Source organism: Protopterus annectens, chromosome 7.part0, assembly GCF_019279795.1.
Source record: "Protopterus annectens isolate FY-2018-M chromosome 7.part0, PAN1.0, whole genome shotgun sequence".
NCBI classification, from domain to species: Eukaryota; Metazoa; Chordata; order Ceratodontiformes; family Protopteridae; genus Protopterus; species Protopterus annectens.
Genome location: NC_056739.1, coordinates 1037775642 through 1037792682, shown reverse-complemented (window position 1 = coordinate 1037792682; position 17041 = coordinate 1037775642). Strand labels below are relative to the sequence as shown.

Below are 17041 nucleotides of genomic sequence, written 5' to 3'. Positions count from 1 at the left end.
TGCCTCTCTACTCTAAGTCCAGAGCAGGCTTTGCCACTGCAATTCTGCAGTGCAGCATAGCCTCTCCTAATCCTATTTAGCCCAGCCACACATCCTCAGCTTTGGGATTCTACCCAAGGGTAATGATTACAACAGTGAAACACTAACATAGTACAGTTGTGTACCTACCATAAATGTAGATGTTAGAGTGTATTCACTGTTGCAGTCAAGGTTACACACCCACCACCCCCCTTCTCTTTGCTGGGACTTTTCTGCACTTCTCTATCCTATACAACCTTTTTGGTGTATTTGCTTGTAGATGAAGGAAATGTTTTTGTGCTTGTGTTTCTTATTGGTATATTTTTCAGCCTACCTATTCCGGGCACCTGACATCTGGGGCAAGAAAAACGGAAGAAAATGGCGTCTGCTGCATCTTTTATACCCCTGGCGCACTGACGTCAGGGAAGAGGTGACAGCAACCGATGCCGGACCTAGACTTGGGTTATCCTGCTAGCAGGCTACCTGCAGTCAGCCTGAATTCCAAAGTGTAATGACTGCATCAGTGAATACACTAACATCTACATTTATGGTAGGTACATAACTGTACTTTTCTGGGCAGGATCTATGTGTCATAAGTTCTCTGAATTTGAGTTTGGCTTATCTGATTGCCTTATTCAGACAGTCAGGAACAGCTGTTGTAGCACCTGACATTTGTAAAGAACCTTCTAACCTCCCTGGGGTGCAGTATCAAAGAAAATCGGAACTAGTTCCCAGACAAAAGATTATATTCCTGGGAGCAAGCTTGGACACAGCATCCCACATGGCATTCCTTACTCCAGAAGAACAAGCCAATCTTGACAGGCTACTTGGTTCAAAAGGCCACCAGAACCCAGCTATCCGCAAGGAAAATCCTGCAGATCCTAGGGTTCATGGCCTCTTGCATCCTACTAATTCCATATGCCAGACTGCATATGAGGAAACTTCAATGGTACTTAGTCTTTGGTGCCAACATTCTCAGGACCTGGAAATTGTTGTTCCTGTCATACCTTGTCTAAGGGCAGAGTTTCTTTGGTGGGCAGCAGCATGCAAGCACAAGGGACTTCCCTTTACTCAACCCCACGTCACCCAGACCCTAACCACAGAGGCATCAGACTGTGCCTGGGGGGCATACCTGGATGACAGGTGCATTCAGGGCCACTGTGGCCAAAGTCAAACTTCTCTGCACATCAAAAGGAGATGTTACCTGTTCTCACATTCTGACAGCTTTCAGGTCCCTACTCTCACCAGGACCCCTGCTAATAAAAACAGACAACACCACAGTTACGTGGTGCATCAACAAGCAGGGGGAATCCACTCTTACACACACTGCAGGCTAGCCATGGCCCTGTGGAACACTGCCTTGGATATGCCGATTCATCTGCAAGCTCAATTCCTGCCAGGCAAAATTCTCTGGCAGACTACTTGAGCAGAAATCTCCTAGACCCCCACGAGTGGCCATTGGACTCCAGGACCTTCAGTATTCTAATCCAGAAATGGGGGACCCCAGAGGGTGGACCTATTTTTGCCTCCCCTTGTAATCACCAGTTGAGCAAATACTGCACCAGGACACCTCACATCAGGGCCTGGAAAGTGGATGCCCTTTCCTTCCAGTGGGAACACCTCTCAGTCTATGCATTCTCCCTCTGCCTGTTCTCTCTGGTATTACTCGAGATAAGGCGGGACAGACCAAGAGAAATTCTGATTGCCATGGACTGGCCACGCCAGCACTGGTACCCACTACTGCGCAACCTCACTGGTGCCACCCTGGCACCTACCCCAGATCCCAACCCTCCTCACTCAGTAGAGTGAGCTACAAGCACTTATGCATGTGAAACACTTCATTGTTTTCCATGCTGACAGGCTTTCCCTCATGACTATTGCATCCACAATTGCAAACCTTGAATCTTGCATCCTGGTTTATTCCTTAAATTCTCCTGCAATGACCAGCCTAAGCATGCAGGTGCCTTACATCAATCTTGAAGCCAGAAGACCCAGTACAAGGAAATCCTATGCTGATAAATGGAAAAGGTACTGTTCCTCTACTCGAGTCTAAAGGAGAGGACACTGCACTGCTCTCCTTACCTCTAGTCCTGGATTACTTAGCAGACTTACTCCACAGAGGCCTATCCTTCTCCATTAAGATCCACGCCTCTGCCATTTCGGCTAATTACAACACTGAGCCACCTCTCCTCTTTTACCCTCTTATCAAACGGTTCCTAGGAGGGCAAACAACTTGAGACCACCAAGGAGCGCACCTACCTCTGCTTGGGACCTTAACTTTGTACTGGAAAAGCTCACACTACCCCCCCTTGAGCCGGCAGTGTCGGCAGTTAAAATTCCTCTCTTGGAAAACAGCCTTGCTTCTCGTCATCTCTTCAGCTAGAGTGAGCTACAAGCACTTATGCATGTGAAACACTTCATTGTTTTCCATGCTGACAGGCTTTCCCTCATGACTAACCCTTTGTCTAAAGTGGTGTCCAGTGTGGCTCTCAAGCAGTCTATCCAGTTGCCAACCTTCTTCCTAATCCTCAAAGGGGAATGGGTCCTGCACTCCTTGGACGTGCCCAGACCGCTCAGATTCTGTCTTGATATGACTAAGCCCTTCAGGAAATCTTGACCAGTTACTAGTCAGCTTTGCACCAGGTGCGGAGGGCAGTGCCATTTCAAAACATTTTCCAGATGGGTTGCACACTGCATCCGTTTCTGCTACAAGCACCATCGGAAACCAACCTCTCAAGGGGGTCGGAACAAATCTCACTAGGGCAACTTCTACCTCTACCGCATTCATCAGGGGTGTCCCTACCAGGGACATCCTGGAAGCTGCTACCTGGAGTTCTATACACACCTTCACCAAGCGTTACCACTTGACTATCTTTTCCAAATCCAGGGCGAGTTTTGCAACAGCAGTCCTGCAGGGCATACTAGCCAGCCCCCAACTCTTTTTGACTGCCTCCACCCTTACTTCAGCTTTGGGAATCAACCAAAGTGTGATGACTGCAGAAGTGAAAAACGAAGAACATAGTACAGTTGTGTACACTTAACATAAATGTAAATGTTGGGAGTGTATTCACTGTTGCAGTCCTCATTTTCTTGCCTCGCAGGGGTATTGGTATTTATTTTTTTACTGGTGGTGTTTTTCCCACCATGACACAGCTTCTTGATGATCATCGTGCATACAGCTGCAGTAATCACATATGGGTTCTCTGCCATCAGGCGGTCCCTCGGTCGGCCGAATTCCAAAGTCTTGGTCCGGCGTCGGTTGTTGTCGCTTTCTTTCCTGACGTCAGTGCGACAGGGGTATAAAAGACACAGCCGACATCATATTCTTCAGTCTTTTTTGCCGCGCGGTGCCCGAAGCAGAAGCAAGTTCGCAAGTGCCGGTCGGCCAGCTCCTGAATTTACGAAAAATTGGAAACCGAAGTCTTCTTTAAAGCTAACTACCCCGTTGGGGAAACTTTTCTTGCCTCAGACCGATGTCAGACAAAGTTAATAATTTTATTTCTTTGGGAAGCAAATACTGCATAAGGATTTCCATTCCCTCTGCATACCTTGTTTAGGCCCAGACCACGACGTCTCGGGCTGTCGCTTTTGTGCTACTTTCAATAAACGCACTATTAAGCGTCGGGTGGAGTTCGCCCAACATTTTGGTAAAGCCTTTGATTAATAAAATGTCGTCTGAGACTCTGACTACCGTTTTGTCCAAAAAACGCATGGACAAGGACCGACACCACGCCAAAACCAACTACACGTGGTCCGGTTCTCAGCGAGACACCTTTGCAGTCCCTGACTACCGACGACACTTCTTTGGAGGTGTCTTCTGTACCCGAGACCGCAGGTGCCTCTGCCCTTACTCAGACTACAACCACCGAAGCCACTGTGAGTGAGTCTCCTAATGTGGACAGGTCCACTTCCACCCAGGGTGTCTTTAGGCCCTCATCTTCCTTTTCCATTAAGGCCTTTACTAAGTCCAAATCAGCCATGCATCCCAAGAGGCCTGTTGCTCAGCGCCCATCCCCAGGCCCCATGCCTAAAAAGCAGATGCTTAAAATGGCTGAGGATTTGATTACCCATATCAGGGGTTCCCAACCCCCTCCAGACATGAGACCCAGAGTAGAGGAAGATTCTCACTCTTCTGAACAGGGCTCCATTTTCTCAGAACATTCTGATGTAGAGAAGCACTCTTACTCCCCTTATGAAGATTCGGATGCAGAACAGTCCATTCCTTCTGTATCTCCCCCAGAGGATTTCTCTTTTGGGGAAACCTTGCACCCCTTGAGGGAGTGCTTCCATTGGGAAGGCCAAGACTTTTCTGATTCCAAGAAAAGGCTTAGGGAATTTCTTTTGTTACCTCAACACAGACCGCTGGTTATACCTCCTGTCTTGGACATACTTGATTATGTTTACTCGGAGGCTTGTCTTAGTCCGGATTCCCTGCCTCCTGCTCCAGTCAAACCTGATGGGTACTACAGAGTTCCTAACTCTCACCAATTTCTTTTCAAAAGCCATAATGCTGACCCTGAAACCATTTCTCAAGTCCCCCAAGGGAATGAAGGCCTCTACTACCAAGAATCCACTACCTTCCGAAAGAGAATCTAGATCCTTAGAAAGGTGGGGGGAAAAAGGTATACACCTCTGCCACCCTAGCCACGAGGGCCTTAAATTGTCCGTTCCATATGCTTAAATACCAGCAGTTTCTGTTATCTGAATTAAGAAATAACATGTCTCAACCTGAACAACCAGATTTGAAGGAATTGCAGGATATGATGCATAGTGCAGAACAAGTGGGTAAACACACCTTGCAATGTGGCTATGATGCCTTAGAGGCCTCAAGTAGAGCTGCTGTTACAGGATCAGTCATTCGTAGACATGCTTGGCTAAGGGAACAAAGCTTGCCTGATCATGTTAAAGCTAAACTACTAGATGCTCCTTTACAAAAGGATGTACTATTTGGCACTAATGCTGAGGAGATACTATGTAAAATGGAAGAAAAAGCTAAATCTATGCAAACTGTCAAGGCTTTTCTACAGGTACAGCCACCTCGTTTTAGCAGGAATTGGCCTTGTAAAAACTGGTCCTTTCCAGCCACGGACAAGTCCCAAAGAGTTAGATAATAGGCGCACAAGGGCAGAGGACAATCTCAAGGATCATATAGAGGCAGACAATGGCAAACTCCAGCACCAAGAGGTGGCGAGGACAGTGCACAATACAGAAAACAAACCCAATGATTTCCTCCTTTTCATGCCAAGCAAGTCTCAGCTGGCAGCTCCCTTGGGAGGAAAGCTGGCATTTACAAGAAATTGGCATATCACAACAGACAAATGGATCCTGGACATAATAAACAGAGGCTACAGATTTCATTTTCACACACTTCCAAAAATGAGAGGCATGCCAAACCTGCTACACAATCAAAGGGCAGAGGCACAAATACAAATTTCAAAACTCATGGATATGAAAGCTATTCAAGAGGTACCTACTCACAAACAAGGTCAAGGTTTTTATTCCAGACTATTTCTGGTACCAAGGAAAGGAACAGACTGGAGACCCATTTTGGACTTGCCCATCCTAAATACATTTCTACTCGTACCAAAATTCAAGATGCTCACATTACAGCAGCTTCCCATGCTGGGTAAGGGGTTTTGGCTGGTAACATTGGACCTCAAGGAGGCATACCTGCATGTCCCAATCAGACAAAGCTGCAGAAGATACCTCAGATTTCTTGCAGGTTCAATCCACTATCAATTCTCTGCATTGCCTTTTGGCTTATCTACTGCGCCCAGAGTATTCACGAAATGCCTGGCATCAGTAATAGTCTACTGCAGACTTCAAGGGATACAAATTTACCCTTATTTGGACGACTGCCTGATCCAAGCGGACAGCAAGCACAAACTTCTGGAACATCTGGCTTATGCAATACGGTTACTGAATTCTCTGGGATACACAATCAACAAAGAGAAATCCAGGCCAACACCATCTCAGAAAATAACTTTCCTGGGTGCCAACTTGGACACAAACACCCAGATGGCCCACCTTATGCCAGAAAAACAGGGGCAACTAACTCAGTACTTTAAAATACTAGCAAATTGTACCAGGCTTACTGCAAGGAAAATCCTGCAGGCTCTGGGCTTCATGGCATCTTGCATTCTTTTAATCCCATGTGCAAAGACAATTTGGAAACAATAATACCAGTAATTCCATGTTTGCAAAAGGAATTTCTGTGGTGGGCCCAAGCATGTCAAACACAGGTCTTCCATTCTGCAAGCCTCAAGCAACTCAAGTCATCACAACACACGCCTCAGATTACGCCTGGGCGGCGCACATGACAGACAGGTGCATTCAGGGCATATGGTCCCAAAAGGAAAAGCGCTTTCACATCAACCGAAAAGAAATGCTAGCAGTGATAAATGCAATTACAGTATTCAAGGACCTCCTGCATCCAGGACAATTATTAAGAACAGACAACACCACAGTAATGTGGTACATAAACAAACAAGGAGGAACACATTCATACCCCCTGTGCAGACTAGCCATGACACTTTGGAACTTGGCTCTGGAATGGCAAATGGAACTTCAAGCACAGTACTTGCCAGGTTTGGAAAATACGCTGGCAGACAGTCTAAGCAGAAATATGACAGATCCGCACGAATGGAAGTTGCATCCTCGGGTGTTTACACAGATAATCCAAGTGTGGGGAAGGCCAGACAGATCTTTTCGCCTCCCACAGGAATCATCAATTGGAAAAGTTTTGTTCAAGGACCTTCCATCCAAAGGCCTGGAGAGTGGACGCCCTTTCATTCAGTTGGACAGCATGGACAGTGTACGCTTTCCCACCTCTGCCTGTTCTGCCCAAGGTGCTCTTGAAAGCAAGAGCAGACAGACCGAAGATGATACTGATTGCTCCAGACTGGCCAAGACAGCACTGGTACCCACTCCTGATGAGCCTAACACATACTCCTCCCTGGCCTCTACCTCAAATGCCTCTTCTGCTGACTCAGCACAGCTACAAGACTCTTCAGTCAGCTGAAAACACTCAGTCTCGCTGCATGGAAAATTCCTTAACACCACAACAGATCCTACTCCCCAAAGAGGTGCAGGACGTCATTCTGGAGGCCAGAAGGCCATCAACTAGAAAGGCCTACTCCGCAAAACGGAAACTGTTTTGCTCCTGGAATGAGAGAAAAGGCCAGGATCCTAAAAAACTAAATTTGCCTCTGGTATTACAGTATCTAGCTGAGCTGCTGAACAGTGGGCTTTCATTTTCCTCCATAAAAATCCATGCCTCAGCCATTTCTGCAGAATTCAACACTGATCCACCGTTATTCTCACCCACTTTTAAGACAGTTCCTCTAGAGGGGCTAAGAATACAAGACCACCAAGGAAACAACCAGTGCCAGCCTGGGATCTTGATTACGTTCTAGAAAAATTAACATTGCCTCCCTTTGAACTAGCTGCCTCATCAGATTTGCAATATTTGTCCTGGAAAACAGCTTTCCTTATGGCCATTACCTCAGCTCGTAGGGTTTTGGAGCTACAAGCCCTCATGGCTGTGCAGCCCTTTCTCATCTTCCATCAGGACAGGGTTTCCCTTCGAACCAATCCGTCATTTATGCCTAAAGTGGTATCCAGGGTAGCTTTGAATCAAGTCATACACATACCTACCTTTTACCCCAATCCTCAAAACAAAGGGGAAAGGCTGCTACATTCCTTAGACATCCATAGGCAGCTACGTTATTATTTGGACAGAACAGAGCCTTTCAGGAAATCAGAACAGCTTTTTGTGTCCTATGCTGTAGGAGCTCAAGGGAAGCCTGTTGCCAAACAGACAATTTCAAAATGGATAGGCCACTGCATACGTTTTTGTTACTCCTATCGTGGGAAATCAGTCCCCTCAGGCATCCGATCCCACTCCACCAGGGCCAGAGCTACCTCTACAGCCTTCCTCAGAGGAGTTCCTACCAAAGATTTTGGAGGCAGCCACTTGGAGTTCTGTGCATACCTTCACAAAACACTACTACCTGCCTTTATATTCCAAAACTAGAGCAGGCTTTGCCTCTGCTGTATTGCAGGGCATTCTGGCTCATCCCAGTTCCACCTAGTGCCTACCACCCTGTGCGTAGCTTTGGGATTCTACCCATATGTGATTACTGCAGCTGTATGCACAAACATAGTACAGTTTTGTACCTACCATAAATGTAGATGTTCGAGTGCTTATACAGCTGCAGTACAGGTTTCCCTCCCTCCTTCCCCTCTTGGTAAAGGACTAGTGGCTAATACCACCTCTTACAACCTAATTTGGGTTATCCTCCTATGGTGTATTTGCTTGCAACTACTGTTTTTTTTTATTACATTGCATTGCTTGAATATACTTTTATATATAATTCATGTATTGCCTTCCTTCTGGGGGCACCTGACATCTGGGGCAAGAAAAGACTGAAGAATATGGCGTCAGCTGTGTCTTGTATACCCCTGTCTCACTGACGTCAGGAAAGAAACCAACAACCGACACCGGACCAAGACTTTGGAATTCGGCCGACCGAGGGACCGCCTGACGGCAGAGAACCCATATGTGATTACTGCAGCTGTATAAGCACTCTAACATCTACATTTATGGTAGGTACAAAACTGTACTTTTTGGGGGGGCTGCTGACATTTGGGGCAAGAAAAACCGATATAATGGCATCAGCTGTCCTTATACCCTTGACTTTTTTTGTCCTGAAATGACCGCAACCGACTCAAAAATAGTAAGTCATGTATTCAAGCCGACTGAGGGCTACCTGCAGGCAGATATCCCATGTGATTACTGCAACAGTGAATACACACTTAACATCTACATTTTATGGTAAGTGTATACAACTGTACTTTTTTCCTTTCTCACCAGACCATCTAGCAGCCCTTTTGTGAACTTTAAGTTGCATACTATCTCTACTGTTTTACTCTGTACAGTCCTACTGCTTGTATTCTATTTACTGCTACTGGTTTGTCCCTGCAACTGTAATTGTATAGTTCTACTATATTTACTGCTACTTGTTTGTGCTGTAGTACTGTGGAGCTTTCCACCTGGGGCTCCACTAGTTAAAGGGTCCTTTATTTTCATTGTTTCTAGATGCTGTAAAATTCTATTTGTACTAATGTCTACAGTTACTGTTTTATGATTTTTTGTTTTGTAATATTTTACTGTGGAACTTTTCTCCTCTGGTCTCTGCTGAAAACAGGCCACTGGCCTAGTCAGGCATACCCGGTCATCAAATGTAATATAAAAAATAAAAATTGAACTTGAGATTATAGCTTTCCTACAAGGAATGGAGCACAGTTTAGTAAAAAGTCATACAAGTATGGGTCAGGAGTTGCCATGCCACTACTCAAAATATTTAACTTTGCAGAGTAGTACACCACCCTTGCAGTGTGTTACACACAGCTTTTGAATTTGGATGGAATAGACCTCCCAGACAAAAGCAGAAAGCTTTGAATAAAGTTTTAATGTCTTGAAACTCAGTCTTGAGAGTGGTGTAGGCTTCCTTTTTCAAGAGACTGCCCAATCCCCACCACACACACGCTTACGCGCGCGCACACACACACACGCTTTTTCTGCAATGTTGGGAGGTTTAACTCTTGGACAGAACAGGTGTCCAGAAACTCTTTAAAGCACCTGTTAAGTCTTAATAAGCTGCTGTGGTTTTTGGTCTCCTAGCTCTGAAGTAGTGCTGGTAGATGCTGTTCTAAATTTATTTCTTCTTACATGACTCCCCTTTTGTTTTCTTTCTGGAGAAACATTCTTTTGCCAATCTGAAGGGATACCAAAATAAGTTTTATTTATTCCTTGACTGGGTTAGTCCCATTGTGTTGGTGGCCTGTCTTCAGGTAACACTGGGGATGCTGTTTTGTACTGACCAGATTAAATTTAGACAGAGCACTGGGGAAGACTTTTTTACCTTTAATCTTTTTGGTTCCTTCTTTTACTTTCTAATCAAACAAGTTCATTGTAATGCAGTGAAGTTCATCTGAACTTCATGGGTCTGTTCTTGATTATGGATTTAAAATTTGTCTGAAGCTGCAGTATAACTAGGTAGTAGGTGTCAGTCGTGTTCTCTGTAGTGAAGGTTGAAGAATTTCAGTAGTTGGTTTCTTAACCTTAGTTTGGCAACTATGCATGTTCTGGGAGGTCTCTCTTTCTGGAAGAGTGCCCTCAAGGGCCCTCTAGTCTGTTTCATAATTTAGGAGTGTTACAAAAAAGAGGACTTCACCTTCACTTGGCACTAAGATGCTTGTGAAGTGGGGGATGTGTAGGTTTTCTCAACGTTACCTTGGGGAGGGAAGGCATCCTGTGTGGATAGTGGTATCTTGGCACTGGATCTTTTTACCTTTTATAGGTTTATAGGTAGGTACTAGGCTATCGCCCAAGTGCCTACGTATGTCTAGCCAACAAGGTTCCCTGGCTTACGCCACCCAAGAAATGCGCTTGCTTTGTCCTCAGTAGATTGAAGTCTGCATTTGTGTAGGATTTGGTTTTGACTTGGATGCTTATTCACTCAATGGTCATGGCCACCAACGAATGACTGAATTATAGAATCCTGTACGATGCAGCTGGGCCATTCGGCCAATTAAGCCTTCTCAGTACCCACCCACAGACACTACCTCCTTTTTCGGGGAGGACTAGGCCAGGCATAGCTGGTTACTCCTCCAATTGTTAATGTCTATTTCTCCTTGAAGATGCTGTCACATTGTTTGATCTGGAGAGTAAGTTTATTCTAGATCAGTGAAGTGGTGAGCAGTTTATCACGGTGAGTGACTCTCTCTAATCAGGCCATCTGCTGGTGTTTGGATGTTTTGAAAGTTAGCTTACTTATTGTTGCATTGGTCAAACCTGCATTACCAAGAAAAATGAGGTTAAAAAGCACAGCCCCTACCCTGAAAGACCTGAAGTGGTTCCATTTTACTGAATCTGTGGAGGTGGTTCCTTTCATATCCTTCTGCTATAACCTTTCTTGCCTGTCACTTTGCACTGGCATTTAGTGCCCATATTTCTGCCGATGCCTATCAGTATCCTTGGACACTGGGAGTTACTTCCTGAAATCATCTTGTAAGAGGTCTTGCCCTGCCCCCCCCCCCCCCCCCCGAGTTGACCTGGCAGACCATGTGTGGCCTGCTTCTGTTGGCTACTGCATTTATACTTTGAGTTATGCCATTTATACTTGCGGGTTATGTTGATTTGATGTAGCCCCCCCCCTCCCCCCAGAAAACAGCAGCTTTGAGGAGTTGGTAAAGCTGCAACTTTGAGGATAGTCACTGCACTAGTGTACAGACACGCCACAAATTTCCCCATCCATTCTAGACTCTTTGTATGATTGAAAGCATGTGAGAAGTTATGTCTGAATCTAGTCTGTGGACAGCGACTGAGCTGTGTAGAATCTTATTTTAAGGAGATTTGGTATGCTTCATATATGGAGAATAGTTGGCAAGTTCTTGGATATTTCAATTGGAATGAAAGGATGGATGTGTGGCAGAGGAAATTACAAATTGCAGCTGTTGTGATGTATAATTCAAGCAATAACTTGTCTTTATTTTTCTTTTTCTCTCCCCCCTCCCTCTTATTTCTCGTTTGGGTCTGTCCAGGGCTGTGGGTAAGTAAGATTAATTTTGAATTTGGATGTTACATTTGTGGATGTGTTGAAAGTGGTCTGACTGCAAAATCAGCAAGTAAAATTCATTTAATTTTCGTCTTTCTCTACGTAGTCTGAGTTGGTATAAATTTAGGAGTGGCTGCAAAAACTTTCTGAAAGTTTGCTTTAGAAAGATTTTTAGAATACTTTTGGTGGATTGTCCTTGGAATTGCTATTGGTTGATCAACATTAATCCATCAATGAACTAGAGCAGTTAGATGTAATATGCAAGTGGTCTTGGAGAAGTAAGGCTACCAAAGACTACATTTTGAAGCTTAGGGATTGCAAATTCTACAAACCTAGAGATTTTCTAGTGTTTCCTCAAACATGAAATTGGTTATAGTTTTGCTGTGATATTCTGATGGTTAAAAGTGCACATTTGTATTTTATTTTTACTTTGGTGCTTTTTCTGTTGAACCATCATTTCCAAGGAATTTTGTTATATGAACAATTTGTCTGTTGACTTGCTGAGATGTAAACCTATTTTTTTGGACCATAGTTTTAACAGCTTTATAATACTTGCTTTGTTGGCTTTTAGATGGGCGGGCATTTGTTGCCACTGTTTTTCTTGTGTAAATGTAGATTGCGATTCCACAACCAGGAACGTTAGAGAAGTGCAGAAATTAATGTTCCATTTAAATATGTAACATTGATTTTCATAAGTTTTGAATGGGGGATACAACTTGGACTGAACTTTTTTTTTTTACAATTTTATTGCATGCTAGGAGCAGCTGTCTTGTCTGAGCTTAATGCCTAGTTAGTGTACATGTTTGAGGTAATTTTTGTGAAAAGCTCATTCTGAATTCATGCGTAGGGGAAATGGTTCATGAAGCTACTTGATGAAGTAGCACTTGTAGCATCTTTTACCCGTAACATTAATGTAGGCAACTGTTATGCCACATGTCTGTCTCCTTGGCTTATTCACCCCCCCATGTCATAAGGACGACTTAAATTTATAAAATTTGCGAGTGGGTTCGACCACTTCGGTAATTTCACAGTAAGCTACTTAATTTTCAAAACTGTAAGATTTTTTTTTATTTAATCATCCTGACTTTCTGTAAAACTAGACTTATTCTCGCCTGTGGCATGACATGTGGCACTTCCTCCTACTACCCTCCCCCCCACCAAAAAGGGGGACAACTTTCTGGCTTTTAATTGAGTAGGGGTTGTTGCCCAGGGGTCTGGTCCCGGAGTTCAGTCTCAGAAACTAGTGTTTAATGACTAGAGTGGGTTGTCATTGAGTAGGACCACACTGCATCTCCTGTGCAAAAAAGCTTTCCCTATAATGGGAGATAACCTGTTGTCTGGGAGGTATTCATAATGGCTGTGCATATAATGCAGTAGATGATAACTTCCCCCTTTTGAACAAAGAACTGACAGGCCATTCATCCCTGGTTTTATATAATGTATGGACACCTTACAGTTCTTGTATAAATATTTTCTACAGAAATCTGGAATGGCTACTTTTAAACTGTAACGCTAAGCAGCCAGTTACTAGCAAAATTCAATACAGACCAGCCTGTTTACTCCCCGCACTGAGATTATAGAGAAAATCTGTTTGCGTCTGACCAGGTACATTAGTACCTCTATTCCACAAACACTGCTACTGCTAGAGTAACGGTTCTCAGGTAGCTGTGTACTCTATCGATTAGAGTTGAGCACAGATAAAGTGCTAATGACTGGTGTCATCTTTCAACTTTTTATCACGTGGATCACAACTTCCTTTGTCTTGACAGGCAGGAGTTGAATAGTGCTTCACATATTCCATGGGTTCCTATGAGATGAGTTCATCGAAATGTCATTACATCGACGCTCACCTCTTCGACACGAAAACATCGACTCTTCATATCATCGAAACGTCAGGTAAGCGATCCTTCCCCTCGCAGGACCCATGGTAGCACTTGTTTTTCTGCTACAACGCATATGGTTCACGTCACTACCTACAATTTCCCTTGACAGTGTTGTGATTTACTTCGCAATATAGCCACAAGTGCTACCATGGGTCCTGCGAGGGGGGGGGGGGATCGCTTACCTGACGTTTCGATGATATGAAGAGTCGATGTTTTCGTGTCGAAGAGGTGAGCGTCTATGTAATGACATTTCGATGAACTCGTAGGAACCCTATTCCATACATGCCCCTTGCTTTTTCCCTGCTAGCAAACTGTCCTTTAACCTACCTATCCTTCCCATGTTGCCATACGCTGATTAACAGGGTTTTTTTCTTTTTCCATCGGCTTATTGAGTAACCTCAAGAACGCTGTCCAGTTGAGTCCTTACCTACTGCAGCAGTAAGAAGAATCTCATGTTCAAATCCCAAATTAAAAGCCTGTTTTGAGGCTTTAAAAAAAAAGCTTAAAGCCCCATACTCTTTCTGAATCTGTGAGCACAACAGTAAGTATGCCCACAGAAAATGTTTTAGACTTTGGCTCAACCCATATCGAAACTTTTCTCTACTTTAACAGGTGGTGGGGTGTAAACTCTCTATTTTGGATCAGAAGAGATTGGAGAGAGGCATACTTCTATCTCAAATGGAATGCACCCCCCCCCCCCGTTACATTTGCATCAAAAACTCCACATATCCTCTTTAAACTAATGTAGATTCATAGTATCCAATATAATATGTACCCTCCCAACACATGAATATCACTGCAAAACATTGAAAGGGGAAATTGGCTACTAGTAAAAGAATTGACTTAAGAATAGTTCTAATTAACCAAGCAGTCTTTCTCCCTTAGTAGCCAAACTAATTGGAGACATCCTTACAGCCTCAGAAGCCAGAACCACACCACACTGTACCTGCATTGTAACCCCCCAACCCCAAGCTTCATTGTACAGATCATTGCTTCTCTGTACTTGACTAGACTCAGGGAAGCTATCCCTTAACCAAAGACTCTCTCTACTCAATATCCTTAAGCCTGGTAAAGGCCCAGCTCCAGAAGCTTGCTAATGGCTAGTCTCTTATCCTTCCCTTTTCATTAAATGATACTGTGATCTCCTTTGCTTTTCTCATCCCACCTCATCCATTTGTTATAACCTGCCTGATGAATCGATAGTTTTAATAGTCGTATGTTGAATGTGGTATTAGTTACCCTGTTTTGACTGTGTTTTGTAATTGTACTGTGTGAACTGCTGCAATATTTGTTATAAATGTGTATAATTGCCATGTAATCTCTACAGTTTTTTTTTTCTAAAATGTAATATCCTCTTCTACCTGTGCTGAGTAAAATTGACAATTTGTGACCAATGCTGTACCCAGAGTAATTTTAAAAATGAAAGCTAAATGTGTAGTCTTACTAAATGACATGGGAAGTTCTCAAGGTTGTTCAGGCACAGTGTCCATGAACATACGCACAGTATCCCATCTGTAGCCTTAGTTCAGAGCAGGAGAGTACTAATGGACCTTGAAATACCTAGAGCAAGGAAGTGCTGTCGGGACAAGTGTTAATCATTAGTTGCCACATCTGTGACTGTTTTAATATAGTGTTGTACTTTAATGTGGTAACTCTGGCAAAAACTTCACTTTTGACATTGATTAGAAAGTGATTTGTATCTAGCCCTCTGGTGACTGCTTGTTTTTACTTTCACTGCAGTTATTAGCGAGTACACGGTACTTATCCCACTGCAGTATTAAAATTCTATCTTCCGTATAATTGGCTGTTAAATAGTGCTGTCATGGGGAATGCTCAGTTGCTTAAAAGTTGGGCCATATGTGTCATGAACTTTGCTATTTTTTCCATGAGCATTTCCAGCGAGTTACTTGGTAAAAACTTGTATTTTATAATGTGATCAAGGTGCTACCTAGTGTTTTAATGCTTGTTAGATTAAACTTTTTTTCCCTCTTGCCAGTGTTGTAGAGTTTAAAGATGAAGAAACCATGAAAAAAGCTGTTGAAGTAATGGCCAAATATGATCTTGGAGGAAGACCTCTTAATATTAGAGAGGTAAGCTTTGAAAACTATTAAAGATGGTCAAGTATGGTTTCTCAGACTTTTAACAAAGTGTTTGGTTTCATGTTTGGAAAGAGATGTTAAGATTACATTATTAATGTGGGATCTTGTCAAATTGCTTCTAATATGATACTGAATTGAGTTGTCAACAGTTTATATAGGGATTAAGTCATTCATGGTACTGAAGTGAACTATTTCTAGAGTGGGTGGAAGATGAAAACAGTTAGGCAAGTACTAGAATGTGTATTTATGAAATAAGACTAGTTCCAAATGATTCAGGCTGAGCGTTTGATCACTTGGAGTTGGAGTGGGATTGATCCTACTTGGTAGAAAAGAGAGATCAGCTTAGGATCCACTAGCTAGTTTTCATCAGTAGATGTCCTCTGTTCTCATGTTGCAGTATTCTCGCATGTGGGATCCTCCGCCTCAGGCCAGCTGAATGTGTGGCCCATACCAAAACTTAAGCCTGGGTGCTGCAAGTTGTTTGAGATGTCATATGCAGGGACCATGGGCCATGAATGTGTCCACATGCTCAAACTTCAGAATTTGTCTGCTGCAGTCAAACGTCCGCTTGCTCGTTCTGCTCCATGCTACTGACTAAGGATAAGTACCCCGTTGGGGAATCTCTCATTTTTTGGCTGGTTTAGGTTGCTGTTTGTTTTGGCCGATTCTTCCATGTCACCTAGGAAGGGAAAATGCAAGTACAGTCTGCAAATTCCACAAAAATGCACACTACCTCTGCTTGCTTTGCTTAGGGCCATCCCACGACCATACAGCATCGAAAGTTGGCCAGTTCGACCTTATGCAGCAGTCTGTCAGCCCTCAAACTGTCTGTAGAAAACCACCGCCTGAAGCGCCTTGTTCTTGGTATAGATCCTGAATCTGCCGTCCAGACAGAGCTCTCTAAAATGAAGGCCTAGGTCTGTAGGCCTGATGCTGCGCCTCCGGCTTCTGACGTCCTGCCAGCTTCCAGTCTAGGGGTTGAGGAACATACAATAGAACTGGGGACTTCGGTGGCTTCTATTTTGAAGCCGCCTGTGCTTCTCTACCCAGCATGTCAGTGGAGATTTCTGAGATGTCAGTCTCCTCTAATGTTTGGGGGGGGGACCAGGCTCATCCGTACTGCCATCATTAGCTGCTTCTGAGGAAGACACTGACTCAAGGCCTGATGTATACCAGGCCTTTAGCCTCTCGGACAACTCAAGATTACTCCTGTCAAAATAAAACAAGAGACTAAGCATAGTCTCCCCCTATGGAAGAACGGCATGAGTGGCAGGCATTTTCCCAGGCCTTGTGGCCCTGAGCCGTACTTCCTCACAAACTCCTGCCCTGCCAACTTAAGTCCCAGGCCTGCCTTCGCTAGCTCATTACCATCTCCACAGACTCCAAGATTCTTCTTCCTCTTGAGTCTCACTTGTGCCTC

General features: G+C 44.0%; 1 protein-coding gene across 2 annotated transcripts in view; it reads left to right on the top strand.

Annotated features, from left to right (window-relative positions):
* Nucleotides 1–17041, top strand: part of MYEF2 (myelin expression factor 2) — a 534185-nt gene that overhangs the window by 78338 nt on the left and 438806 nt on the right. For both annotated transcript variants that reach the window (XM_044077583.1, XM_044077582.1), the window contains exons 4-5: nt 11626–11633; nt 15519–15612. In XM_044077583.1, coding sequence (XP_043933518.1) covers nt 11626–11633; nt 15519–15612 — 102 coding nt within the window. The remainder of the gene's footprint in view (nt 1–11625; nt 11634–15518; nt 15613–17041) is intronic.